General features: G+C 48.0%; 1 protein-coding gene across 1 annotated transcript in view; it reads left to right on the top strand.

Moving 5' to 3' along the window:
- Positions 1 to 27,858, top strand: part of LOC115075987 (neural cell adhesion molecule 1-like) — an 80,811-nt gene that overhangs the window by 10,900 nt on the left and 42,053 nt on the right. Inside the window, exons 2-5 of the mRNA XM_029577021.1 lie at positions 10,567 to 10,650; positions 11,802 to 12,017; positions 13,370 to 13,516; positions 22,071 to 22,208. Coding sequence (XP_029432881.1) covers positions 10,567 to 10,650; positions 11,802 to 12,017; positions 13,370 to 13,516; positions 22,071 to 22,208 — 585 coding nt within the window. The remainder of the gene's footprint in view (positions 1 to 10,566; positions 10,651 to 11,801; positions 12,018 to 13,369; positions 13,517 to 22,070; positions 22,209 to 27,858) is intronic.

Genomic DNA, 27,858 nt, shown 5'->3' with positions numbered 1-27,858 from the left:
AGGGATTGCACCATCTGTAATCACAGGCAGCTTCACGGGACGAGGACGTCAGCCCCCTCCAGAAGGATCAAAGGAAAGCTTCTAGGCCAAAAGCATTCCTATTTCTTCCTTGCAATGGATTAGTTCTTCTTGCAGAGCTACCCAGAGGCTTCAGGTCATAAGGTAGGGCTTCCCAAGCTGGGGGTCAGGGCTCCAAATGGGGTCACAGAACCTTTAGCTGAGGTCACAGGTGCCTCAACGGGCAGAACTCTTCAGGCCCCAGCGGCAACATTAGCAGTGGAAGTCACTCACAGGCCCCGAGGTGACACCGCTCTTGCAGGAGTTTCTCTGGTAACAGGAAGCCCTGCATGAGGAGAGATCAGCACCACTGCAGGGTCTGTGAGCCGGCACTCACTCACTCACAGGCCCCGAGGTGACACCGCTCTTGCAGGAGTTTCTCTGGTAACAGGAAGCCCTGCATGAGGAGAGAGCAGCACCACTGCAGGGTCTGTGAGCGGGCACTCACAGGCCCCGAGGTGACACCGCTCTTGCATGAGTTTCTCTGGTAACAGGAAGCCCTGCATGAGGAGAGAGCAGCACCACTGCAGGGTCTGTGAGCGGGCACTCACAGGCCTCGAGGTGGCACCGCTCTTGCAGGAGTTTCTCTGGTAACAGGAAGCCCTGCATGAGGAGAGATCAGCACCACTGCAGGGTCTGTGAGCCGGCACTCACTCACTCACAGGCCCCGAGGTGACACCGCTCTTGCAGGAGTTTCTCTGGTAACAGGAAGTCCTGCATGAGGAGAGAGCAGCACCACTGCAGGGTCTGTGAGCGGGCACTCACAGGCCCCGAGGTGACACCGCTCTTGCATGAGTTTCTCTGGTAACAGGAAGCCCTGCATGAGGAGAGATCAGCACCACTGCAGGGTGTGTGAGCCAGCACTCACAGGCCCCGAGGTGACACCGCTCTTGCATGAGTTTCTCTGGTAACAGGAAGCCCTGCATGAGGAGAGATCAGCACCACTGCAGGGTGTGTGAGCCAGCACTCACTCACAGGCCCCGAGGTGACACCGCTCTTGTAGGAGTTTCTCTGGTAACAGGAAGCCCTGCATGAGAAGAGATCAGCACCACTGCAGGGTGTGTGATCCAGCACTCACTCACAGGCCCCGAGGTGACACCGCTCTTGCAGGAGTTTCTCTGGTAACAGGAAGCCCTGCATGAGGAGAGATCAGCACCACTGCAGGGTCTGTGAGCCGGCACTCACTCACAGGCCCCGAGGTGACACCGCTCTTGTAGGAGTTTCTCTGGTAACAGGAAGCCCTGCATGAGGAGAGATCAGCACCACTGCAGGGTGTGTGAGCCAGCACTCACTCACAGGCCCCGAGGTGACACCGCTCTTGCAGGAGTTTCTCTGGTAACAGGAAGCCCTGCATGAGGAGAGAGCAGGACCACTGCAGGGTCTGTGAGCCGGCACTCACTCACAGGCCCCGAGGTGACACCGCTCTTGCATGAGTTTCTCTGGTAACAGGAAGCCCTGCATGAGGAGAGATCAGCACCACTGCAGGGTCTGTGAGCCAGCACTCACAGTCCCCGAGGTGACACCGCTCTTGCAGGAGTTTCTCTGGTAACAGGAAGCCCTGCATGAGGAGAGAGCAGGACCACTGCAGGGTGTGTGAGTCAGCACTCACAGGCCCCGAGGTGACACCGCTCTTGCAGGAATTTCTCTTGTAACAGGAAGCCCTGCATGAGGAGAGATCAGCACCACTGCAGGGTCTGTGAGCCGGCACTCACTCACAGGCCCCGAGGTGACACCGCTCTTGCATGAGTTTCTCTGGTAACAGGAAGCCCTGCATGAGGAGAGATCAGCACCACTGCAGGGTCTGTGAGCCGGCACTCACTCACAGTCCCCGAGGTGACACCGCTCTTGCAGGAGTTTCTCTGGTAACAGGAAGCCCTGCATGAGGAGAGATCAGCACCACTGCAGGGTCTGTGAGCCGGCACTCACAGGCCCCGAGGTGACACCGCTCTTGCATGAGTTTCTCTGGTAACAGGAAGCCCTGCATGAGGAGAGAGCAGCACCACTGCAGGGTCTGTGAGCCGGCACTCACTCACAGGCCCCGAGGTGACACCGCTCTTGCAGGAGTTTCTCTGGTAACAGGAAGCCCTGCATGAGGAGAGATCAGCACCACTGCAGGGTCTGTGAGCCGGCACTCACAGGCCCCGAGGTGACACCGCTCTTGCATGAGTTTCTCTGGTAACAGGAAGCCCTGCATGAGGAGAGATCAGCACCACTGCAGGGTCTGTGAGCCGGCACTCACTCACAGGCCCCGAGGTGACACCGCTCTTGCAGGAGTTTCTCTGGTAACAGGAAGCCCTGCATGAGGAGAGTTCAGCACCACTGCAGGGTCTGTGAGCTTACACTGGCTCACAGGCTTAAGATTGACCTTCCTTATCAGTGCTTCCCTTCATGGCCAGTTTGGGACCAGCCAGGAGGGGAAGGCTGGGCTGCTACTGCTCTCTCCTCACCCACCATTCGACATACCCTGGCAGTAGCCTGCCCTCTCTTCTCATCAGTTGTCATCCACTTTTGGCCCTGGGTCACAAGGAAAATGTTGCTGCTGACCCTTAACGGGGGCTGTTTAAAGGGAAGGGAGCAGATGCAGGAGGCGTTTGAGAGTTGAATCCGCTGGAGAGGGATTGGCTGTGGAAAGTGAGGGGGGGGGGAGTGATAGACGTTCGTGAGAGAAAATCAATTGGGAGGGATGTGAAAGGAGAGTTAGGAGAGGAGAGGAGATGGAAGAAAGTGGATGGATGATGGCGTGAGAAGGAAGGAATGACTGAGGGATCAGCTGGGATGATACAAAAAGGGTTGGATGGGGTGGGAGAGGGGACGAGCTGGGGCATGTGAGAGGAAGTCTTCTGGAGGGGACAGGATTTGAGAGAAAGGATCAGCCTGAAAGTGAGGGCAGAGTGATTGTTAGAGGAGGATCACGTCCCTGCCAATTTGCTTCTGTCGTCCTCTGGGGTCATGGGAATTTTCGAGTGCTAAAATGGGGTGACATTGGCTGAATGTTTGGGACCCCCTGTCATAAGGGAGAGACTGAACTAGCTATGGTCTTACCCCATTGCCTGTATAGATCTGTAATTCTTGCCCTTCTTAGTGAAAGCCAGGACTGGCTCAGCTTGCCCACACGATGGGACCAGTACTGGGAATCCCACATTTTCACCCTCCCTTTTAATGCTCTAGGTAAAGGGACCATCCCTCCCTATTGATGGGCACTGCTTTCTTTTCTCATGATGTCACTGACCAGTGATGTCATAAGCATTTAGTAAAGTTATCTGCAAGTGCTGACATTGCTGCAAGCGTCAGGAAAACGCAAAATACTTACTAAAATCAGGGCAACCCCAGAGGGATGCGCCGCTCGGAGCAAATCACCCAGAGGTTGAAGAACAGTGGGGAGCAGGAGGCATTTTAGGTGTGGAGACCACCCCCCTCCTCAGTCTCTTGCAGGGAGGAGAGTTCTTTCCTCAAACCCCTCCCCTCCCCCCCACAGATTGAAGCATGGGGGCCTCTCCACCCATACAGTACCTCCTGTCGCCAGAGTTGTCAGGTGTAGCGCGGGCTCCCCAAATCTCATCCCTGAATCCCAACTACCCCCGCTCCTTCAGCAGACTCCTAATCCCCCCAGCTGCTCCTCCTGCCACTGCCAGCTCCTCTCCCTCCTCCACCGGTCAGATCAGCGAATTGAGGGGGGGGGGGGTGGGGGAGGGGGGAAGGACCCAGTGGCAGCAGGAGGGGCGTTGAAGCTGCGAACCCTCTGCCACCAGTGTCCTGCCTGAGCTTCCTTTCACCTCCGGCGGGGTGAGTTGCGCAGGTCTGTGCCCAGGCTATGCAGGAGGAAGAGGAAGAGTAGCAGGGCCTCACGGAAGGGAGCACGGCCGATGCTGAGGGTGGGGCTAACGTAGCAGCGCCCCAGTTTTATCTCCTCCCAAACCTACTATCAAAGGCAGAATGTAAGGAGGGAGGGGTCACTGACCAGGCCTGGATTTATCAATAGGCACACTAGGCCTGTGCCTAAGGTGCCAAACATCTGGGGGCAGAAGGCTGCCTTCCAGCTGTGCTGAATTTCACTCAGTGGAGGACAGCCCTCTACTCCCTGATCCAGTCCCTCCCTTCTCAGGCAGCAAACAAGAGGAGAAGGGGCTGAGCCTGGAGCAGATAGAGCAGAGCAAAGAGCTGCTCTGCTCATTAATCCCGCCCCTTCACCTCCTCTTCTTCAGGAATAGGAGGGAAGGGAGTGCACCTGGAGCTGAGAGAGGTTAGGAGAGACGAGCGGGCCGTATTGTTGGTGGTAAGAAGAGAGGCTGGGGGATGTGTGTGTCTGTGTGTAAGAGAGAGGGGCAGTGCTTTTGTGTGTATGCCAGAGCGAGTGGGAGGTTAGTGAGAGGACCGCAGCATTGCCTTTTTCCTACCTCTCTTATAACTCAGATCCATTTCTTGGAACCTCCCTTTCCCACCTCTCTGTTCTCCCAAATCCTCAATCCCAAAGCTTCCCTCTCTCTCTTTCCCTCCTTTTTCCCCATCCCAGACTCCTGATCTTCTCTCCCCACCACCAGTACTGTCACCACACACTTCCTTGATCTTTCCCATGTCTGATCCTTCCCATCCTCTCTCTCCTCTCATCTCCCATCCCCAATCCTTTCTCCAACTCCATTCCTGGTCCTCCTCCCTTCCTCTCCCACTCACCTTCTTTTCTCCCCATCCCTAAGATCTCTTTGTGCTAATATTTGAAATCCCTTTTCCTCATCCAATAAAAAAAATTAAATTATACTGACACAAGCAAGGTCAGAAAATTACTCTATTTTCATAATGTCAAATTAAAAGAGATAAAATGTTTGTCAATGTGCTTCACAATTTTCACAGTTTTACCACAGAACCTACCCCTGAGCTGCCGCAGGAAACGATGAAGCTTAGGGTTGCCAACTGGCTCCAGATTTTCAGGACAGGGCGATCCAGTCCTGGTTTTACCCCACTGCATGCTGGGATTTATTCTGATTTCCCTATTGCATTACCTAAGAAAAGCAAGATTATAAGTATCTGCATGCAGGGGAGTAAAAGCAGGACTGGATCAACCTATCCTGAAAATCTGGAGCCAGTTGGCAACTCTAATGGACAGGAGCGCTCAAGGCAATCTGCTGTCTGAGGTGAAGGATGAGATGGTGATCCCCTTGCCCCCACCCCCACCCCCTTCTGCCCTCCCTTTGTCCCCTATATGCTCTCTCAAGGACCCTCACACATGCTCTCTCATCCTCTGCCAGGCTTACAATCTCTCTCTCACACACACACACACACAAAAGCAAGCTGCCCCACACACGCGCACATACACACAAGCTGCCTCTCACCCAAGCACACACACACACACACACACACAAGCAAGCTGCCCCACACACGCGCACACACACACAAGCTGCCTCTCACCCAAGCACACACACAAGCAAGCTGCCCCACACACACGCACATACACACAAGCTGCCTCTCACCCAAGCACACACACACACACACAAGCAAGCTGCCCCACACACGCGCACATACACACAAGCTGCCTCTCACCCAAGCACACACACACACACAAGCAAGCTGCCCCACACACGCGCACATACACACAAGCTGCCTCTCACCCAAGCACACACACACACACAAGCAAGCTGCCCCACACACACGCACATACACACAAGCTGCCTCTCACCCAAGCACACACACACACACAAGCAAGCTGCCCCACACACACGCACATACACACAAGCTGCCTCTCACCCAAGCACACACACACAAGCTGCCTCTCACCCAAGCACACACACACACACAAGCAAGCTACCTCACACAAATCACTGCATAGCTAATAGTGCTATTCACATGTAAATTTATGTAGATGCTATTAGCCACTCCCCTCAATCCAATACATTTTCTGCACGGCCAATACGCCCTTGCAATATGGCTAATTTTATGCCAGCCTGGGGCTGCCGTAAAGATACGCCACACTCAAGGGCGCATTGAAAAAAATAGAAAAATCCTGCTTTCTGTGATTCCTCCTAATAGTATCGTCATGATATTAAGTAGGAGGAACCAAATAAAGGAGTATTTCGTTTAAAAAAAAACAACACGTTTTTGAAAAAGAAAAGAAAAATTCTGAATGCCCAATAAACACTCAAGATTCACGGTCCAGGCCATGTATCTTGTGCGTGTAAATGCCAGAAGCAGGAGAAAACAGATGCTCGTAGATTGAGCATTGTTTCCCTAACCCGCTTGACAGCCACCATTCCCAAGAGGCGCTAGAGACACACATTTTTCCCTAGTATCTCCTTTTCAGTGCGAGCCCTCATTTCAATCGTGGACCGCGCGCCCAGGAGAGGTGGCTGGGGGCGCGCTTAGGAAAACAGGCGCTCAACACTGAGAGCCCGTTTTCTGTGCACAGTTATTGCATCGGCCCCAAAGAAATATCATTCCGACCAAACGGCGGCGAGTATATTGTTTAAAATCAGCCAGTTCACCTCATGAAAATCTTGCATAACGATTTGCATGAAGGCAGTCGTTCACACACAGTAATTATACCCGAGGGGGCTCTGCATTGTTTGCATTCTCTTTCATTTAAGACAACAGGAAAAAATGTTCTGTTACAGCGAGCAATCCCTGGCCATCTGTAGCTATGTTTCCTGTCTTCAGACCCGCTGGCGTTGTCCTGATCCTCATCCTTTGGGACTTGCCCAACACTCCTGTCTACTGCATGCAAACAGAGCAGTAAACAGGAACTTTTCTCTAAATACAAGGAAAACAATACCCACTTCCCTTCCACTCCTGCCCCAGCCCTAGCAGGGCAGGTTCAGCCTTGGCTGCTTCATACCAAAAAAACTACAAAGTGTTATCTCTTAACGCCACCACCCTCAAATAACACCATGCAAAACCAAATTCACTTCTTATGCGAATATCATGAATTCAAAGTGAAGCAACGAAGGTGAAATATATTTCTTAAGGAGAAATGAGTGTTTGAAAATTCTTCTGTTGGAACCTCTAGAGTACCCTTCCTCTCTACTGTACAAATAAAATAGGAAGAAAAGATTCGCTCAGTAACGTAAATAGGGAAAGCTGTAGAGAACACAAATCCATAAGTATAGTTTAGCTTAGTGGCGAAATGTGCAACGGAGTATCAAGGAGGACCCCCCAGGACCCTGCCATTTCATGCAGAGCCAGTGCAAGCACATTTATTCATTTATTTATTTATTTAACAACTTTTATATACCGACATTCGTGGGTACGTCATATCGGTTTACAAGGAACTAAAAGAAATACAGAGAACCGGGGGGGGAAGCAACAACAAGGGGGGGAGAATTAACAAGGGAAAAGGCATAGGGTGCAATTGATTAAATAGTTGCAAATAACAGGAGTAATAACATTATATAATGTAGTGTGGAATAATAAATAACATAATAATACATTATATACTGTAGTGTGGAATAATAAATAACATAATAATAATAATACATTATATACTGTAGTGTGGAATAATAAATAACATAATAATACATTATATACTGTAGTGTAGAATAATAAATAACATAATAATAATACATTATATAATGTAGTGTGGAATAATAAATAACATAATAATAATAATACATTATATACTGTAGTGTGGAATAATAAATAACATAATAATAATAACATGGTAGAGTGATTGAAAGGAAGAGCTGGAAGACCTATGCTGGGAATGCTTGCTTAAAGAGCCAGGTCTTTAGCTTTTTTCCTAAATTTGTACAGGCAGGCACCCCAGGTGAGCTTTCTCTCATTCACACCCCCTCCCCAACGATTACTGGCGGCAGCTCCAGCACAGCGCTCCTTCCTACTGGGAGCAGGAGATCCAGCACAATGATCCCTTCTTTGGCAGGGTTGGATCTGGTACAGCACCCGCTCTGGACCTCACACTGGCAGGATTTTCCACCCCCACAATCTTGGCGCTCGAGGCGATTGCCTCGTTTGCCTAATGGAAGCACCAGCCACATGAGATCAAGGCTGGTAAAGATACTGCAAATCCTAACGCAGAGGCGACATTTACGCAACAATGTATTATAACACAACTGTATTAGTATGTCAATACAACTGTGCTTTTTATATCAAAAGGTTGTGCAAAATATTATACAAAATACAGAAAACAGATCCACCTGGTGCATCTTAAATGCTGACAGGAAATAGGATGTTTCCATACCATTGAATTGCTGCTATAACTGTGGAGCTTAGTGATGATATGAGATGCAATATGAGAACTGGATTTCATCATACACAGATATTAAAGAATGTTTTGTATATTGTATACTGAATGTATGTTTTTGTAATTAGGCCTATTTTATCCTGGTGTGTGTGTGTGTGTGTATGACAGATGTGATTGATGTGTAGTGACAAGTATTGCCTTCTAAGATGCACAATCATCTGTTTTTTTTTATTTTTTCTTTATTTTGTAAAATATTTTGTTTAATGTTTTGATATAAAAATACATGGTTGTATTAAATATTAATAAACTTGTGTTATAACACATTGTCATGTATATTTAGCCTCTGCATTGCATTAGGATTTACACTCGCAGGCAGAGTGCGCACCTTCTGGACTGAAACCCGGAGAAGTCCCACAATTCACAGTGGACCACAAACGTGGCCCAGTGCTGCGAGCTGAGGAGGAGCAGGCAGTGATTGACGTGGGAGCACTCACCGGGTAGCAGCTACAAGCACCCATGATAAAAATGATGCAAGATTGGAGTGTAATGCAGCAGTCAGGCTATTCAGATGCACGCCTTGCCCATATCAGACCTCTGTGACACTCAACAAAATAGGACAACATTAATTTACTTAAGGCTTATTTTATTTATCTGCTTTTTTTAAAATAAGAAGTTCATTCAAGGTGGGGTACAGCATGTTAGAATGTCAATAACGGAAGCAATAACGATTAAACATGACCTAAATAAGCATCTCATTAGCATAGAAAGGGAACTTTTGGTTTTATGGTGTAATGTACTGCTTTTTCTGTTGGCTCTGCTTATTGCTGGATTTGTTTATACGTAAGATGCTGAGAGCAGATGGTTTTGACTTGTAGAGTTCCTCCCATCCCATTGGCTGCTTTTCTTATGATGACTGTAAAGGGGCCTGACTCCAAGCAGCCTTTGTCAATTAATCTCCAATCATGGCCTCATTGTTTTAAAATTTATTTTATATTACTTTGGGAATTCTAGATTTGGTATGTTGTTCTTCAGCTATCTTTTTGATGGTTGCATTAATGATGGGACACTTGTTGCATACGTCCACCATGCATAGAAAATGACCACTTATGCACACAGTTTGATGTTATTCTTGTATAATTCTTGTTTTCTGAGATATTTGGTTGTATATGAATAAAAAGCATTACAAACAAAAAAAAAATTTATTTTATTAGTGAGTTTAGTTTACAGATGTACTAGACGTCAGATTAGTAAAGGTTTGATCACAAGACTGTATTTTTCTCCTAACTTTCTATTTGTTTATTTTATTTTACATTTTATTTTACTAGAAATATTCTGGTTCTAGTCCAGTCTATTCTTGTTTTATGATTGATTTACCATAGCTTCATTTTATAGTATATTATATTATTTTATTTTGTTCTATTAATTTTACATTGTAAACCGTTTTGATTAATTATATATTGTTAAAGACGGTATAGAAATATTTTAAATAAATAAATAAAACTCTAAGCTGTTTATTTGGAGGGGTTTTTTTTATCTGTGTGTCTTGTCCATCCATCTTGTCCTGATTGCATGCTGCTCAGAGCAGGGACTGCCTCTTATGTGTCTCTGTCTAGCATCACATAGGTATGGTTAGTGCTATCCAAATGATTAATAGTCATGATAATAATTCAGAGAGCACAGCTTCTTACTAAGGGACTGATTTGCTAAGACGTTTTTCCTAATCTATGCTTTGGATTTAGAAAAGTGAGAAATTAAATCCAAAATAGGCCCTAGGTCTGAAAGGGTCTTCAAAGCATTGATAATGTGGTATAATGTATGGTGTCCTGTTGCTTTCCTACCAAAGGTATACCTGAGCTGAACCGGGGTCTGTGGTCTAGTTACAAACCTTTGGCATTGACTATATTTGTGGTTAAACAAATTATCAAGATGCTGCTTTCATTTAGGTTCTCCTCTTGTGGATATGTCAAAAATCAAAAAGAAGAGAATCTATTAGAAATAAATTACGAGGACAATTTTCAATGCTATTCGCATGAGTAAATCGCAAACTGGCCATCAGAAAAATGCCTGCCCTCAATGTGATGAAAGGCTGTGCGGTGCGCCCCCAGCACTCGTAGGGGTAGCTGCACGTAGAGGAGGTGTTCCTACGGGCGTAAAAAGGGCCCTATCTGCTGAGCTTTGTCCATTGCCCCTTATATTGCACCCTGTAGTCTGGCAAAGTTTAACTAAGTGCTCTTTAGATGACGGGTCCCGATCGCTGTTATTTTCACTGTCAAAACGTTGTTCTCTTTTCACAAACCTTCCTAAACCACCTCCTTTTCTACCTGCAGTGACTGGCGAAAGCAATAAAAATTATATTATTCCAACCAATGGAGACATTTATCTGGGCGAGACCTCGCACTTCCTCTGTAAAGGTAAGGCTGAGAGATGTCGTCTACCACTTCTCTGCTACTCCCAGCCTGCTCTTTTCTCCACCTCTCCCTAACCTCTTCCAGGCCGATACAGAACGGGACGCTCGGCCAAGCGCACCCTTTAGCCCCTCCCTTTGGCCGCGCGTTTTTGACACGGTATTGTTACCCCTTACACAGTAAGGGGTAATAGCGCGTGGAAAATACGCGGCCAACCCTCCCGAAACTAATAGCGCTCATCACATGCAAATGCACGCCGATGAGCCTATTAGGTAGTCCCCCGCGATACAGAAAATAAAATGTGCGGTCAAGCCACGCATTTTACTCTCAGGCGTTAATTTCAGACGGCACCGGGCAAGTGTACAGAAAAGCCGAAAATACTGCTTTTCTGTATACCCTTTGATTTAATATCATAGCGATATTAAGTTGGAGCCCCCTCCCCCCCCCCCGAAAAAAACTTCTTTAAAAAAAAAAAATCTGCCCGCGACCCGTGGGTTGGAAAACAGACGCTCAATTTTGCTGGCGTCCGTTTCCGAACCCTTGGCTGTCAGCGGGTTCGACAACCAACGCTGGTAAAATTAAGCATCAGCTGTCAAACCCGCTGACAGCCGCCGCTTCCGCCAATAAGGAGGCGCTGGGGACGCGCTAGTGTCCCTAGTGCCTCCTTATTAGCGCGGGCCCTAATTTAAATACTGAATCGCGCGCCCAGGAGAGTGGCCTGGGCGCTCGCCTCGGAGCGCCGGCTCTCCCGCGGAGCTTATTGAATCGGCCTGTTTGGGATGAACCGTGGACACGTAGGGACTCCACACTGCTTAACCCTCTTCCTCTCTCTCTCCTCCTGCTTTTGTCTCCCTGAATTCATGCCTTACTGTTTCTGTCACGCTGCCTCTCTCGCCAATCTCATTCATGTCCAAGGGCAGAGGGCAAGTAGCCATACCAGGTCCTAGAGAAACCCGAATGCGCTGCAGGCTGTGCTACTGCTGGCCCAGGTTAAGAATTATCCAGATGTTCCCTCTTCATGAACTTTCGAGTCTCTTGCATTACATTTTTCTTCTTTTTCTAGTCCCTCTCCCATTGTCTCTTTCCTTCCTCCCACTCTCTCATTATTTTTATTCCCTATCCATTTCTCTCTCTTCCCCGTTCCTCTTCTCTTGCAGTCGATAGCGGGACTGAAGCCTCGTTCAGCTGGTTCACACCAGATGGGGAAGAGATAGCGGACGACAGCGACCTCTATAAACTGAATGAAATTGATGAAAACTCTAAGGGGCTGTGGATCACAGCTAAAGATCCCAAGCTGAATGGACAATTTCAGTGCAAAGCTGAATTTGACAGTGGACGAACAAGTACTTCCAACATCAACATCCGTGTCATCCGTAAGTCGGCCTCCGATTCTTTACCTCTTTTTGGGGAGGATGCTTATCCAAGGAATCCAGTAGTAGTCAGAACAAACATGACATTTATTATACACCTCTGATATCCACTCTGTGGCCTAAAGGATACATTCAGATGTCCTTTCCATAGCCACAAAATAGAAAATAAATGTTTTCAGACAGGGCCCTCTTGAAAAATGCCTACAATGAAACTTGCCTTGAGCTGCCGATGAAAAGGAAATAAACACGAAACAAACAAAGATATAAAATAAAATAAATCCATCCATGTGATTTATACATAGCATCACGCCTGCTTTTAATTCTGGTGGGGCTCTCCTATTTTGAGTCTGCATCTCCAATTTCAACATTTTTTGGGGTAAAAAACCAACAAATTTCTATTATGCAGAATAAAGTTGATTCTCTAAAAAGAATTCCTCTTTGCTGTTCCCAAAGCATATGAAGCCAGCCAGAATTTCCTGCACACATTTGGCTTCCTGATTTATCAGAATAGTTCCTGTACTGTCCATGCAGTATTCTGCACCGGACCAGGAGAAGGTTGGATGCATTCTCTTTGGGGCAGATTTTAAAAGGCACGCGGGCGGCCTACATTTGTGCGCGCTACCCGGTGCGCACAAATGTAGGCCCGATTTTATAACATGCGCGCGCAGCCGCACGCATGTTATAAAATCAGGGGTCGGGGCACGCAAGGGGGTGCACACTAGTGCGCCTTGCGCGCACCGAGCCCTAGGGGAGCCCTGATGGCTTTCCCCGTTCCCTCCAAGGCCGCTCCGAAATCGAGGGAATTTGGAGGGAATTTTCCTTCCCCCTCCCGGCCCAGCGGCCCCAGACTGCCCATTTTTTCAAGCCCCGGGACATACACGCGTCCCGGGGCTTTATGCGCGCCGCCGGGCCCTTTGAAAATAGGCCCGGCGCGCGACAGCCCCCTACGCACGTAAATCCTCCTGGGTTTACGCGCGTAACCCTTTGAAAATCTGCCCCTTTGGCTTATGAGATCTTTCAGAAAAGCAAGAAAAGGATTTTGTAGTACAGGAGCTTTATCCAGACCTGAAGAAGAGGTCTGTGAGATCTGGAAATCTCATTTGTGACAACACGTTTTTGTTGGTCCTTTAGAAGGCATTACAAGCAACCAAGACTGATAAATATTAGCAAATGAAAACAGCAGGATTGGCTCTTGCTGTTCAGTGGTTTTAGACGTAAGTGTATTAAACACAGATGATGAGATTTAGAAAATTCTTCCAGTGGTGCCCCAGCTGTGTACCGTGATAGCCTCCTACACATGTCACACGTGCTCCATGTTTACAGCTTCTTTCCGGCTTACTTTTCATGGCATCCAGAGAGACCACAAATTACTGGTGAAAGCAGAATGTTGCAGGAGTTTGTAAAAGGAAACGATGCGGAGCTCCAGTGTAACGTGATCGGGATTCCCCAGCCAACAGTCACGTGGCTTTACAACGACCGTGATGTCGCTCACCTGGGAATCCGTGAGTATGGCAGACATCCGTCTCATTACATGCATTTGTGCTCAGCTACCTAAGAATAGGGCTTTTAATTTTGGCGCAGAATTCTGGTTGCTATGTTAGTCCAGTTGGATATATGGAATTAAGGGTCAACAGTTGTAGGTGAGACTTTATCTGGACTAACTTAATACGTCTGTGACAAGCTTTCGAGAGTTATTCTCTCTTCCCCAGGGCAGTTACAGTGGGCTTAAATAGCGCCGAGTCAGCCTGGTCTTAGTAACGCATGCTAACCCGCGGCTCGGCCCTCTCACCTTTCTCAAGTGACTCCAGTGCCTGGTCCCTCGTTTCTGGCAGCGGTAGACTGCCGGCTCCATCCTCGGGCCACCCCTGGTGCCTCTGGCTCAGCTACAGCTCCTGGTGCTCCGCGTCTGACCTCTCCGCAAGGCCCACAGAGAAATGTTGCTACTCGGTGCCATGCCCCTCCTTAGGCGCTCGCAAGCGCATCAATATGACTTAAGTAGAGCTCAGGCAGGAAGACTGCCTGCAAGCTATCTACCTGGATGGACGAGCCGTGGCCCCGGATGATGACGTCAGCGGAGCACCGGTATATAAGCCTGGGCTCAGCTCCCTAGCTTTGCCTTTGCAACAGGTCTCTGCACTGGTCGAATACTCGTTGCCTCCTGAGGGATTCTCCTCGTTCCTGTGTTTTTGATCCTCGCTGACTCCTGTTCCTGATTTTATCGTTCCTGTGTTCCTATTCTCCAACCTACCTTTAGTTTGCCTTCTCAGATCTCGACCTCTGCTTTGCCTGACCATGCCGCTGACTCTCTCCAAGCCTGGACCTCTGCATTGCCTGACCATGCCGCTGACTCTCTCCAAGCCTGGACCTCTGCTTTGCCTGACCACTCCACTGACTCTCTCCAAGCCCGGACCTCTGCTTTGCCTGACCATGCTGCTGACTCTCTCCAAGCCTGGTCCTCTGCTTTGCCTGACCACACCGCTGACTCTCTCCAAGCCCGGACCTCTGCTTTGCCTGACCACGCCGCTGACTCTCTCCAAGCCCGGACCTCTGCTTTGCCTGACCACGCCGTTGCCCGTCTCCAGACCCAGATCTCTGCATTACCTGACTACTCTATTGCCTCTTTCCAGACCCTGACCTCTTCATTCCTTAACTATGTCTGCCTAGCTCCTTGCTCAGACCTTAGCCTTGCTTGCCACCACTTCCAGATTGCTGCTAGCCTTGACTCAAGCTTGCCTTTTGATGCCTCTTCAGTCTATGTCCTAGACCTGGCCTATTCAGGCTTCGGCCTGCTCTTGCTCGGGCGCCCCCTGTCAGACTTTGTTCCTTTGGCGCCTGGGTCTCCGGGTCTCTACCTCATCCAGTACAGACTGTATCTTTCCTCTGATGCTATCTCTGGGCTGACCTCTTTCCTTCCATCGACGATGACATACGGAGGCCCACCTAAGTCCAGCCGGCCGCAATACCCAAAGGCTCAACCTGCGGGGAACGAGGGCTGATGATGGTGAAGCGCCAGCCGGCCTCCGTCCATCAGCCCACTTCACCTGCCGACGATGGGGGACCCGTAGGATCCTTCCTGCGGGTTGCGTCAACCCCTCCTCGGCGCAACAGGTTGCAAGGGCCATGGGCTTGGCGGAGCCTCGTGCCCTCCAGACTATTCCTGGCCTGGCCTCCAAGGTGCAAGAACAGCAGCAATTTCTTGAGGCACTGGCCTCCTCTCTTGAGTGTCTTCAGGCCCGGCTTGATGCCCTAACCAGCAACCCAGTTCCAGTACCGGCTTCTTCCCATCAACAGCCGTCTCCTTCCACCCCCTAGAGCTTTGTTGGCTCTAACAGCTCCACCTCGTTTCAATGGTGACTCCAAGCTCTGCAGAGGGTTTATCAAACAATTCTACATGCAGTTCGCTCTGCAGCCCTCCGTCTTTCAAGATGAATTAACAAAGGTCAACTTTATCTTGTCTCATCTCGAAGGGAAGGCGCTGGCTTGGGCTTCTCCCTTGTGGGAACGATCAGACTCCCTTCTACAGGAACTGTCTCGATTCATGACCGTGTTCCGGCGGACCTTCGAAGATCCTGGGTGGCATGCCGTGGCAAGCACAAGTCTGCTACACCTTCGCCAAGGCCAAAGAAGCTTGTTTGACTACACAATTGAATTTCGGACTCTAGCCTCTGAACTCGCTTGGCAGGAAGACTGCCTGCAAGCTATCTACCTGGATGGACTTTCCCTGCAGCTGAAGGATGAGCTGGCTGCGCGGGAACTCCCTTCCTCTCTTGAGGATATTATTGACCTGACGGGCTGAATTGATCATTGTCTCCATGAGCGTCACCGGGAGAATCAGATCCCGCCAAACTTAAAGGATTACAAGATTGGCCACAGCTTGTGGGTCTTAAAGCACTACAATGATTCTTAGGATTCTCAAATTATTACCGTCATTTTATCCCACATTATTCAACTCTGGTAGCTCCCCTACTGCGTTGACTTGTAAGGGCCAAGATACTCGAAACTGGACACTGGGAGCTATTACAGCCTTTCACCGCCTTAAAGAAGCCTTTCTGGCTGGTTCTTGCCTCCATCACCCAGACCCAAACCGCCCCTTTCTGGTTGAGGTAGATGCCTCTGCAATTGGGGCTGGGGCTGTCCTGAGCCAACACTCCACTTCTGGATCCGTAATCCCGTGCTCATTCTACTCTTGCAAGTTCTCTTCCATGGAACAAAATTATAGTATCGGAGATCGCGAGTTACTCGCCATAAAACTGGCTTTAGAAGAATGGCACCCGTGGTTAGAGGGTGCTCAACACAAGGCTTTATTCTTTTCCAGATTCAATTTTGAACTTCGCTACCGTCCAGCTGGAGAAAACCTCCGGGCAGACGCCCTGTCACACTTTTTTGAGCCAGAAGATACTCCGGAAGAACCCGGTCACATAATACACCCAGCTTGTATTTGCCTGTCTGAAACTCACCCAGTCTCCACTGGGAAGACTGTTGTGCCCCGTTAACTCTGAGAAAGAGTCCCCTGGTCACCCAGGATGAGCGCGAACCCTGGCGTTGCTCCAGCGGTTCTTCTGGTGGCCCACTATGGTCTCTGACGCTAAAGTGTACGTCGATTCCTGTAACATTTGCGCTCAACAAAAACCCCCAGTCGGTTGACCCTGGGGGTTTGCTTCAGCCAGTTCCAGCCCCTGAGGAACCGTGGACACACCTTTCTACAGATTTCATCGTGGACTTGCCACTATATAAGGGCCACACGATCATATGGGTTACGATAGATTGATCCTCAAAAATGGCCCATTTTGTCCCCCTACTGGGCCTACGGGACCATCTGCTCCCGAGTTGGCACACCTGTTCTTTCATCACATCTTCCGATTGCATGGTCTGCCCAAGGACAGTCTCCGACAGGGGTCCACAATTTGTTCCCCGATACTGGCGCGCCCTTTGTCGTAAATTTGGCATCAACATCAGTCTAACAACAACCTACCATCCTCAAGCCAATGGACAAGCTGAGCGTATGAATCACTCCTTGAAGGCTTTTCTCCGCGCCTATATCAATGATCGTCAAGACAATTGGTCTGAACTCCTTCCTTGGGCAGAGTTTTCCCAAAACTCCCATATTTCCACTGCTACAGGTATGTCACCCTTTTCCATCGTCTGTGGGAAGCAACCATGACCACCATTGCTCATATCATTATCAGTACCTTCTCCTGCTGTGCAGGCCACTGCTGATGCCCTCAAGGCACTATGGGAACAGACGAACCTTCACTTATGCGAAGCCGCTTCCTGGGCCAAGAGTTCTGCAGACAGTCGCCATCACTCTGCTCCTGTATTCCTTCCTGGCCAGAAAGTCTGGTTGAGCACTCGGTATATTTGGCTCAAGATACCTTCTCAAAGGTTTGCGCCAAGGTACATTGGACCTTTCCCAATTATTCGTCACGTTGGACCAGTTACATACCAGCTTTGGCTGCCGCCTACATTGGGAATCCACAATACGTTTCACATATCCCTCTTGAAGCCAGTGGTCCTATCCTGGCCTTCACGAAAGGCTCCCAAGCCATCTCCATTGGTTGCTGAGACTGACACCACCTATAAAGTCTACAAAGTCCTTGACATTCACTGGTGGGAATACCTCCTTTTTTGGGAGGTATATGATCCTGAAGAAAACGCATGGGAACCAGTTCGAAACATCCTGGATAAAACCCTCCTCCTACAATTCCATCGTGCCCATCTGGGCAAACCCAGAACTCTAAGGGGGGGCGTAAAGGGGGGTACTGTTACACATGCCATCCGCGGCACACCCGCGGCTTGGCCCCCTCACCTCTCTCAAGTGACTCCAGTGCCTGGTCCCTCGTCTTTGGCGGCGGTAGGCCGCCAGCTCCGTCCTCGGGTCACCCCTGGTGCCTCCGGCTCAGCTACAGCTCCTGGTGCTCCATGGAAAGACGTTGTTACTCGGCGCCATGCCCCTCCCTAGGTGCGCACATCATTGTGACTTAAATAGGGCCCGCGGTGGGAACCGAGCCATGGCCCCGGATGATGACATCAGCGGAGACAGGTATATAAGCCCAGGCTCCGTTCCCTAGCTTTGCCTTTGCAACAGGTCTCCTTGCTGGTTGAATACTCGTTGCCTCCTGAGGGATTCTCCTCATTCCTGTGTTCCTGATCCTCGCTGACTCCTGTTCCTGGTTTCCTCATTCCTATTCTCCAACCTACCTTCAGATTGCCTTCTCGGATCTCGATCTCTGCTTTGCCTGACCATGCTGCTGACTCTTTCCAGACCCAGACCTCTGCATTGCCTGACTACTCCGTTGCCTCTCTTCAGACCCTGACCTCTGTGTTGCCTATCTCCTCGCTCAGACCTCAGCCTTGCTTGCCACCGCTTCCAGATTGCCGCCAGCCCTGACTCAAGCTTGCCTTTCGACGTCTCTTCAGTCTACGTCCTGGACCTGGCCTATTCAGGCTTCGGCCTGCTCTTGCTCGGGCACCCCCCGTCAGACTTTGTTCCCTTGGCGCCTGGGTCTCCGGGACTCTACCTCCAGGACTCTACAGACTGTATCTTTCCCCTGTTGCTATCTCTGGACTGACCTCGATCTTTCTATTGACGACAACATACGGGGGCCCACTTAAGTCCAGCTGGTCCCGGTACCCAAAGGCTCATACCGCGGGGAACGAGGGCTGGTGTTGGTGAAGCGCCAGCCGGCCTCCATCCACTTCGCCTGCCAATGGTGGGGGACCCATAGGATCCTTCCTGCAGGTTGCGTCAACCCCACCTCGGCCCAAGGGTCGACCTCCAGCGCAACACTTAGGCTGCCTACATGTCATATTACAGTTCAGTAAAGGAAAGAGTGGAGGGGAATGCCAGAGTTGATGAGGCAGTAAACATGTTTATTTTCCAGATTTGGCCCAGCTTCTAGAATTCTGCCTTTGTGTGACCTAACAGTTGGTCAAACAATTGCTGTGTAATTTTAAAAAACTGGCCAGGTTTTTAAAAATTGCACAGAAGGCTCTTTGAACTTGTTCTTATTGTCTCTTACAGCCAATTTAAAGGCAGGGAGCCATGTTGAAGGGGTAGGAGCCCCCTTCTAGGTGCCTTTAAATTGGCTGTAAGAGACAATAAGAACAAGTTCAAAGAGCCTTCTGTGCAATTTTTAAAACCCTGGCCAGTTTCAACCTCCCAGTAAAGCTGCCATTAAAATGATATGATAACCTTGTTCAGGCAGTTCTACCTGGATAAGAGCATGAAGTCTGGAGTCCATACAGGAAGGGACAGAATCTCAATCTAAATCCTGAACTTCCAGTTCTGTAACACACTGTGCAGCCCACCACAACGGACCTAGGACATTGAGCCTTACAACTCACTATACAAAACATTATGAGGCCAATATTCAGTAGGCCATTTAGTGGACAAGTTATCCGGCTAGAGTTATTCAGTGGGATAAACGTCCCACTGAATATACTTTGCATGTTTTTTTATATTATTGCTGTTAATTTCGTATTCCGCGTACATGGCTGTAAACCGATGGGACAGTAATTCCAAACACCGGTATATAAAAACCCAATAAATAAATAAATAGATAAAATACATAAATATCGGGCTACATGTAGCCGGATAACTTTAAAACCTAACTAGACATGTTTGAATATAACCGGTTAGATTTTGGGGCTATGATAGAGGTGTTTAAAATCTTGAGAGGTCTAGAACGGGTAGATGTGAATCGGTTATTTACTCTTTCGGATAGTAGAAAGACTAGGGGACACTCCATGAAGTTAGCATGGGGCACATTTAAAACTAATCAGAGAAAGTTCTTTTTCACTCAACGCACAATTAAACTCTGGAATTTGTTGCCAGAGGATGTGGTTAGTGCAGTTAGTATAGCTGTGTTTAAAAAAGGATTGGATAAGTTCTTGGAGGAGAAGTCCATTACCTGCTATTAAGTTCACTTAGAGAATAGCCACTGCCATTAGCAATGGTTACATGGAATAGACTTAGTTTTTGGGTACTTGCCAGGTTCTTATGGCCTGGATTGGCCACTGTTGGAAACAGGATGCTGGGCTTGATGGACCCTTGGTCTGACCCAGTATGGCATGTTCTTATGTTCTTATGAAGTTATCTGGCCTTGTGCGGCTGGATAAAGTGCTACTTAACCAGATATCTTCAAATATATCCGGTTAAGTAGAGATCTGTAAAAGGAAAAAAAGCCCCATATATAAAGGAGCCTGTGGCCTGTTTTTTTTTGATCCCTTGTCCAGATTATAAATGAGGCTCCGTCAGCTTTGCATCTGCCACCCCTCAAACACAATAAAGTTTGTATAATTGTCCCAGGCCCACCAACCCCGTTAGTGATTTAAACAAATAGTAAGAACATAAGAACATGCCATACTGGGTCAGACCAAGGGTCCATCAAGCCCAGCATCCTGTCTCCAACAGAGGCCAATCCAGGCCATAAGAACCTGGCAAGTACCCAAAAGCTAAGTCTATTCCATCTTCCTCCTCACCCACCCATGACTTAGGATATGGCCAGTCCACAAACACACCCTCCCCAACCCCTCCTCCCCGAGTCCTCGTAGTCCGTGCCGGGAGTGGGGTATTATCTTACCCCCTCCTGGTGCTCTAGCACTGAGTCTGTCAGAGTCAGCGCTGGAAACGTAAGTAGTGCATGACTTACTCTTCCGGCACTGAATCTGACAGACACACAAAGCCAGATAACTTTATTCCTGCTCAGAAGCAGGTCTGGAGTCATCCTAGCCAGGTTAACCGGATATCTCAGCCCCTCCCTGGAACAACCCTGTAATGTCCCTTTTTTCTCAATCTAAATTATAGCCGGATAACTACTTATCTGGCTATAATTTAGACGGATAAGTGGCTGAATATGCCACATTTACCATTTAGATGGATAACTTGTGAGTTATCCATCTAAATGAAATGCTGGCAATGTAATCATTGTAATGTGCCCTTGAACACCAATGCTCCTCCTTTAAGGAGGTGCAGAATGATAAACAAAACAAGCTGGACTGCTACTGATCCCTGCACAGGAGGTACACGCTGGTAGAGTCCCTCACTTCAGTCACACGTGCAGACAATACTAAGATGGAAACCCCAAGAACCCAGAGTCTGTGAGCAGTGTAGGAAAAAAGATGCACATTTCCCAAAGCTGACATATTCCAGTTTCAAAAAAACTGAAAATAAAATCTGGGCAGGTTTTTTTTTTCTTTTCTTAATTGGCTTGGTCCCATCTCTCTCTTTTCCAGTTTCCTAGTATAGGAAGAAGCCTACAGAGGGTTCAAGAGATCCCAGATTTATAGCCCAGGCACACACTGCCTGGAAAAATCTCACTGGTCAGCCAGGGCCTTCAGCCTCGCTCATTGGGGAAGCCCCCATTCAAGCTCTGATCTCGGGTTACCTTTCTACGTTAGCAAATAGAAACACATCACCTTCTGTTGGCTTTTATTTCTGTATATTTAAATGGACTAAGACGGCAAGTGCACAACTTTATCTCTTATTTGCAAACTTCTTGGATATCCTGTTTATTACACATGGATCATATGGGGGGGGGGAAATGTTTAAACCCTACAATTGTTTTACTGTACTCATCTGTTTAATTACTTTCTCTGTTTTTATTTTCTTTTATGTATGTTTTGTGTTTTTTGTTTTTTTTTATATTGGGCCTTCGAAATGGATTTAAAGAAATAAATGTGTGGGCCCATGGAGGTAGTTTTGCGCGCCCTGCGGAGCTTCCCTTTGAAAGTGGGACACTGGCCGACCCCACGGATACTTCAGGACTCACAGACTTGGCAGCAGGGGCAACACCCATGCAATCCCCCGTGCATTGTTTGCCGCCTTTATGGCGTGGGGAAACGCGCTCGCACCGGTACCTTTACCTGCGGGGGTGGGGGGAGGGAACCTGCCAACCCCCCGATGTTACCCAGGTGATTGCTGACCAACTCAAGTAAAACCTTTCAAAAACTGTAAGGCCAACTCTTAGACATCCAGATTAATCTTCAACTGCATTTTAATTCCTGGCGTAAACGAGTCCCTGAAGGCCAGCTGACCTGGGCTCTTATCTGTTATAGTTCGTCTCTCGGTAGGAGGGAACGGGAGTCTGAAGATTCGGAAGGTGCAGCCCTCTGATGCCGGGGTTTACAGCTGCAAAGCCAGTATCCTGGAGAGAAATGAATTTGCTTTTAAAAACATCACTGTCTCCATCACGGGTACGTTACCGCTCTCATCCATCTTTGTTTAACGAAGGCTGCAGGAAACTGGACTGTAGCTCGTGTACGATAAATGCGGCTATGCTAGAAGAAGGGGCTTCTGGAAATAAAATAGATTTTGATAGTTATTTCCCCTCTCTCGGGCCCTGAATTAATTAGAAAAGCGTATAACGTGATGTATTTCAGTGCATATTTTTGTAATGTGCTCACTAAAAAAAAAAAAGTGAACCCCCAGTGAAAGAAACCAATCGTATGCAAAAACTCGAAGTTACAAAAAAGCGTGAACACCTACAAGTGTGCACAAATCAGATTTAATTCACACAAAGCATGGTTTATGCTTAAGAAAAATGACTTAGGCACACAAACCAATAGTTTAATGGCACAAAACCTGGTTCCAGTGCACAAGCTATGTTTTGCATGCATAAATCATGGTTAATTTGCACAAAACATGATAGGATCATCAGCCATGGTTTGTGCACATTGTGCCAAAAAACAAACAAACCAGAATTTGGAGGCACAACTTACACGTGCACAAACGTTGTGCATTTAAAGCATGGCTTAGGCGCACAGCTTTTATTTTCCTAAGAACATAAGAAATGGCCATGCTGGGTCAGACCAAGGCCCACGCAGCCCAGCATGCTATCTCCCACCGTGGCCAGTCCGGGTCACAAGTACCCATCATGCAATTAGAGGTTGTGTTCACAAAAGCAGCAGAAATCTTGTGTACATGGCCCTGGCACCCTGAGCTCTGGGTTCAGCCCCGCAGACTAACGCAAGCCCCAGAAACTTTCCTCCAGCTCTGCTCAGGAGTTACATTTCCAGAGTGAGTTAGGCCAGCACACCTCTTTGCATTGGGAGTAATAGTGAGAAATGAAGTTAAATGTGGCTACGACAGTTAGAGATAAAGAGGAAGGGGCGCGAATCTCTTCCTGGCAGAGCATGGGTGGAACATAGACCCCCCCCCCCCCATCCCCCTAACCAGCTTTTATGCCTAAGCTGCTGAAAGGAAACACCGACAGCTGGAAAGCACCCTTGTTTTGCTAAAGCACAGAAGAAAGAATTAAAGAACTGTTTAAAGTGCTGCTCTCTCTAAGAATGCGAGGGAGACATTAAACTCTGTTTCTAGGAATTATTTTTACGCTTCTGGCCTTAGAACGCACAGCTCTCTTGTCAGTTCCCCGTTTAAGCAGCAAAACCACAAACTGCAGAGTGGGCTAGAAACAGGCTCATAGTATACGGGCCTCTTTCTAGCAGGAAAACATAAGGTTAGGCTGCCTTCCCCAGCACCGGTATAAACCCCAGCATGTAATTAAAGTCACTTTATAAGCCTGTGGGGTAAAATAATCCCAGGCCTCTGCAGACAAGGAGCATAGAACCAAAGCCCAGACTTCTCTGAACCTATGCACAGAAGATGTGGTACTTCCCTTTCTCTGCAGAAGCCATTAGAAGTCAAACTGCCAAATTGAGAAATCCTCTCTTAGTCTATATAATCTGTAAATTTATCAGTGTAAGGCGTGGCTACAGCCAGTAGCCACCCGGCTTGCAAGTTCGTGAGAATAAACTTTTAAAGAGAGGTTTCACGGACTCGTTCTGTGTTCACTATCTAATCATTCCCAGAGAGGAATGTGTTTGTTTATTACACGATGAACACAGAATTTGCATGGAGAAGCACTAAGCTGTGCACACATTTTCACTCATGTGCGTGCACAGTAGGGTAGATTTTTTTAAAAAGCGTGATCGCGTACTTTTGTTGGCGCACCAGGCGCAAACAAAAGTACGCTGGATTTTAGTAGATACGTGCGTAGCCGCGCATATCTTATAAAATCCAGGATCGGCGCGCGCAAGGCTGCCAATTTTGGGCAGCCGGCGCGCGCCGAGCCGCGCAGCCTACCTCCGTTCCCTCCGAGGCCGCTCCGAAATCGGAGCGGCCTTGGAGGGAACTTTCTTTCGCCCTCCCCTCACCTTCCCCCCCCTTCCCCTACCTAACCCACCCCCCCGGCCCTATCTAAACCCCCCCCTACCTTTATCCATGGATTTACGCCTCCCGGAGGGAGACGTAAATCCACGCGCGCCAGCGGCCTGCTGACGCGCCGAGACCCGACCCGGGGGTGGTTCCGGAGGGCGTGGCCACGCCCCCAGAACACCCCGGTCCGAAACCATGCCCCCAGGCCCGCCCCCGAAACGCCGCATCCCGCCCCCAAAACACAGCGTCATTCGGCCCCGCCCCCAACACGCCCCCTAAAAAAACCCCCGGGACTTACGCGCATCCCGGGGCTCTGCGCGCGCCGGCGGCCTATGCAAAATAGGTGCGCCGGCGCGCGAGGGCCCTGCTTGCGTAAATCTGGGTGGATTTACGCGAGCAGGGCTTTTAAAATCCGCCCGAGTATTTTTGTGTGCAAAGCTCCTTGCTACATGAGGAATAAAGTTGCAGGCAGAAAAATGTTCCCACAATCCAGTGCACCTCATTACTCTAAGGCTTCACTGTGGAAGGCTTTTGAATGTTCTTTACACAGAAAAGCAAAGGGCCGGATTTAAAAAGGATTACACGCGCCGGGCCTATTTTAAAAAGGCCTGGCGACGGTCATAAAGCCCCAGGACACGTGTAAGTCCCGAGGCTTTACAAAAGGGGCGGGGGCGAGATGGGGGCAGGGCGGGATGGGGCGGGGCCAGAGGCCTGCAACACAGTGGCCATTGCCGCTGTGTCGAGGGATCGCGTGCCGGCAGCCTGCCGGCGCGTGCAACTTGGACAGGCGCAGAAGGTAAAATAAAAATTTTGGGGGGGCTAGAGTAGGGCTAGGGGGAGGAAAGGTTAGGGGAGAGGGAATGGGGGAAGGCAGCGCAGCTCGGCACATACAAGGTGCACAATTGTGCACCCCCCTTGCGCGCACCGACCCTTGATTTTATAACTTGCGTGCACCTGCGCGCGCAAGTTATAAAATCGGGTGTACATGTGCGTGCGCCGGGTAGCACACGCACCTTTTTAAAATCTATCCCATAGCTTCTTTTGCCACAGAAAATCAATGCCTAATTACCATATTCTTTTAGATAAATGTTTTGTCTACAAATAATATTAAATATTGGTGAATTCATTTTAATAATAGTGTGGGGATTTTTACACTACCTTTCCAAATAATGCACAAGGTGATTTACAACACTTTTAGAATTCAGGTACAAGAAGTCCCTGCCTCAAAAAGCATGCAATCCAAGTGGGTACATGACTTAATGAGAGATAAAGTGACTTACCAAAGGTGTGTCAGTGGGATCTAAACGCTGGTTCCTCAGGATCACTAGAGCACTCCTTCCTACAAAGAATATTTGCTTAGACTACTGGAGACAGGCACCGTGAAGAGCTAGAAAGGTTAACCAGCAAACCAAGGTCACCTCAAGATTGCGAGTGTTATTTTAAGTGAACTAATAGAGAATGGGACAGCGGTAAACATTACATACTAGGGATGCTAGATCTATCAGCGGCATTTGATACAGTAAACCATGACATACTACTAAATATAGAAGAAATAGAACTAAGCAACAAAAGAAATGGTTCAGATCATACCTAAATAACAGGTACTTCCAAGTACAGATCAAAGACGTAATGTCAGACAAAATAGACCTTCAAACAGGAGTTCCACAAGGTTCCGCCCTATCTGCCACACTATTCAACATATACCTGCTGCCATTATGTCACCTGCTAGCTGGACTGGGCATATTACATTACATATACGCAGATGATATTCAACTAATACTTCCCATCGACAACACAATCGAAAAAACACTGGACCTAGCCAACATATACCTAGATATTATAAAACAGTTTCTAAACCAAAAGGAGTTAATTATAAACATAGATAAAACAGAATTCTTACATCTAGAAAGAAAAAACTTAGAAATCATTCAAAACCCAATCACACTCAAAAACAGCCAAAAGATAGAACTAACTGAGAAAGTACGAAACCTAGGAGTGATAATCGATACAGAACTAAATATGAAACAACATATATCTTTTAAAATAAGGGAAGGATACAACAAACTTATGACTCTTAGAAGACTTAAACCAATGTTAACGCTAACCAACTTCCGATCAGTGTTACAAGCCTTAATTTTTGCGAGCACTGACTATTGTAATGTCCTGCTACTGGGTTTACCATACACAACAATTAGACCACTCCAGATACTGCAAAACACAGCAGCTAGAATTCTGACTGGAAAAAGTAAAAGAGACCATATCACTGACACCCTAATCGAATTACATTGGTTACCTATTGAGCAGAGCATACAATGCAAAACGCTATGTACCATACATAAATTAATTTATGACGAAAAAACAGATTGGCTGAACACAGCACTCCGAGAACACGTCCCCAACAGGAACAGGATCAGCAAACAAAGCACTGCTAACTATTCCCTCCGTCAAAACAGCAAGACTAACCCAAGTAAGAGAGAGAGCCCTATCATTAGCAGGGCCTATATTATGGAACACCATGCCGCTAGAAATCAGATTGCAAAAGGACATCAAACTATTCAGAAAAAGCCTAAAAAATTGCTATTTGAACAAGCATATCGCAGAGAGAATGGAGAATAGAATCCAGGGATATGTAGAACGTGATATTTTTTTAACATCAACACGCTCCACCTATTCAATTTTTGTATGTTTTACTTTTTTCAAACAGTAATGAATAACATGTAGACTCTAATATACTTTAAAGCCGTTACTGATAAAACTAAGCATAAACTACCTCACTTAGCAATTAATATCTATTATGAAACTATGTACCGTACTTTACAGGCACCTGTTAGTTGTTAAAATAAAACACATTTAAGCAACATTAATTTATGTGCCTCATTGTGAGCCGTTGTGACAGCTACTGGCTTAACGACGGTATAGAAAAGAGTTTAAATAAATAAATCGGAAACTGCAGAGCAATGCTCTTGGTTCTCATTTTAAGCTCTAACTCCCAAAAGCTCAACTCAAATTAACAAAAAATATCTTTCAAATAGTAATTTAGAAAATTTAAGTGGCAGACATTTTGTAGTAACCAGACCGTTGCTTTCAATTTTAAAATGTTCTGTTCATACCATGGGCATTTCTTTCCCGATAACTGTGATCCATGGACTTTGAATTTAGCACTGTTGCAGTGGAAAGAAAATATCAGAGGTGTTCTAAGGGGGGGCAATGGGGATGGTCGGCCCCAGGTAGCAACAGGGGGAGGGGGTATCATTGCTACCAGTAGGAAGGTCCTGCAGTGGCACAGAACAATGAAGTGGCAGGAGAAACCCTGCTAGCAAAAGCAAGGACTTGCAGTGGCAGAGGCCAGCAGCGCTGCTGGCAAAGATCAGGCCCAGCGTTGCCGCCAGCACTCCGGGAGCCGATGGCAGAATAGAGCAGGTGGCAGAAGAGGCCTTGCAGTGCCGCCGGCAGCCGAAGAAGGGAGAGACTGGCCCTGTCAGTGTATGAGGGTGTGTGTGTGCGTATGAGAGTGTGTGTGTATGCGTATGAGAGTGTGTGTAGCGGCATATGAGGGTGTGTGGGTGGGTGATGAGAGGGTGTGTGTGTGTGTGTGTATGAGAGTGTGTGGAACGGCATATGAGGGTGTGTGGGTGGGTGTGTGGCTGTGTGTGTGTGTGTGTGTGTGTGTATGTGTATGAGAGGATG

Source organism: Rhinatrema bivittatum, chromosome 14, assembly GCF_901001135.1.
Source record: "Rhinatrema bivittatum chromosome 14, aRhiBiv1.1, whole genome shotgun sequence".
Taxonomy (NCBI): Eukaryota; Metazoa; Chordata; class Amphibia; order Gymnophiona; family Rhinatrematidae; genus Rhinatrema; species Rhinatrema bivittatum.
Note: the sequence above shows the minus strand (reverse complement) of the source record. Positions and strands in the feature narration are given on the sequence as shown.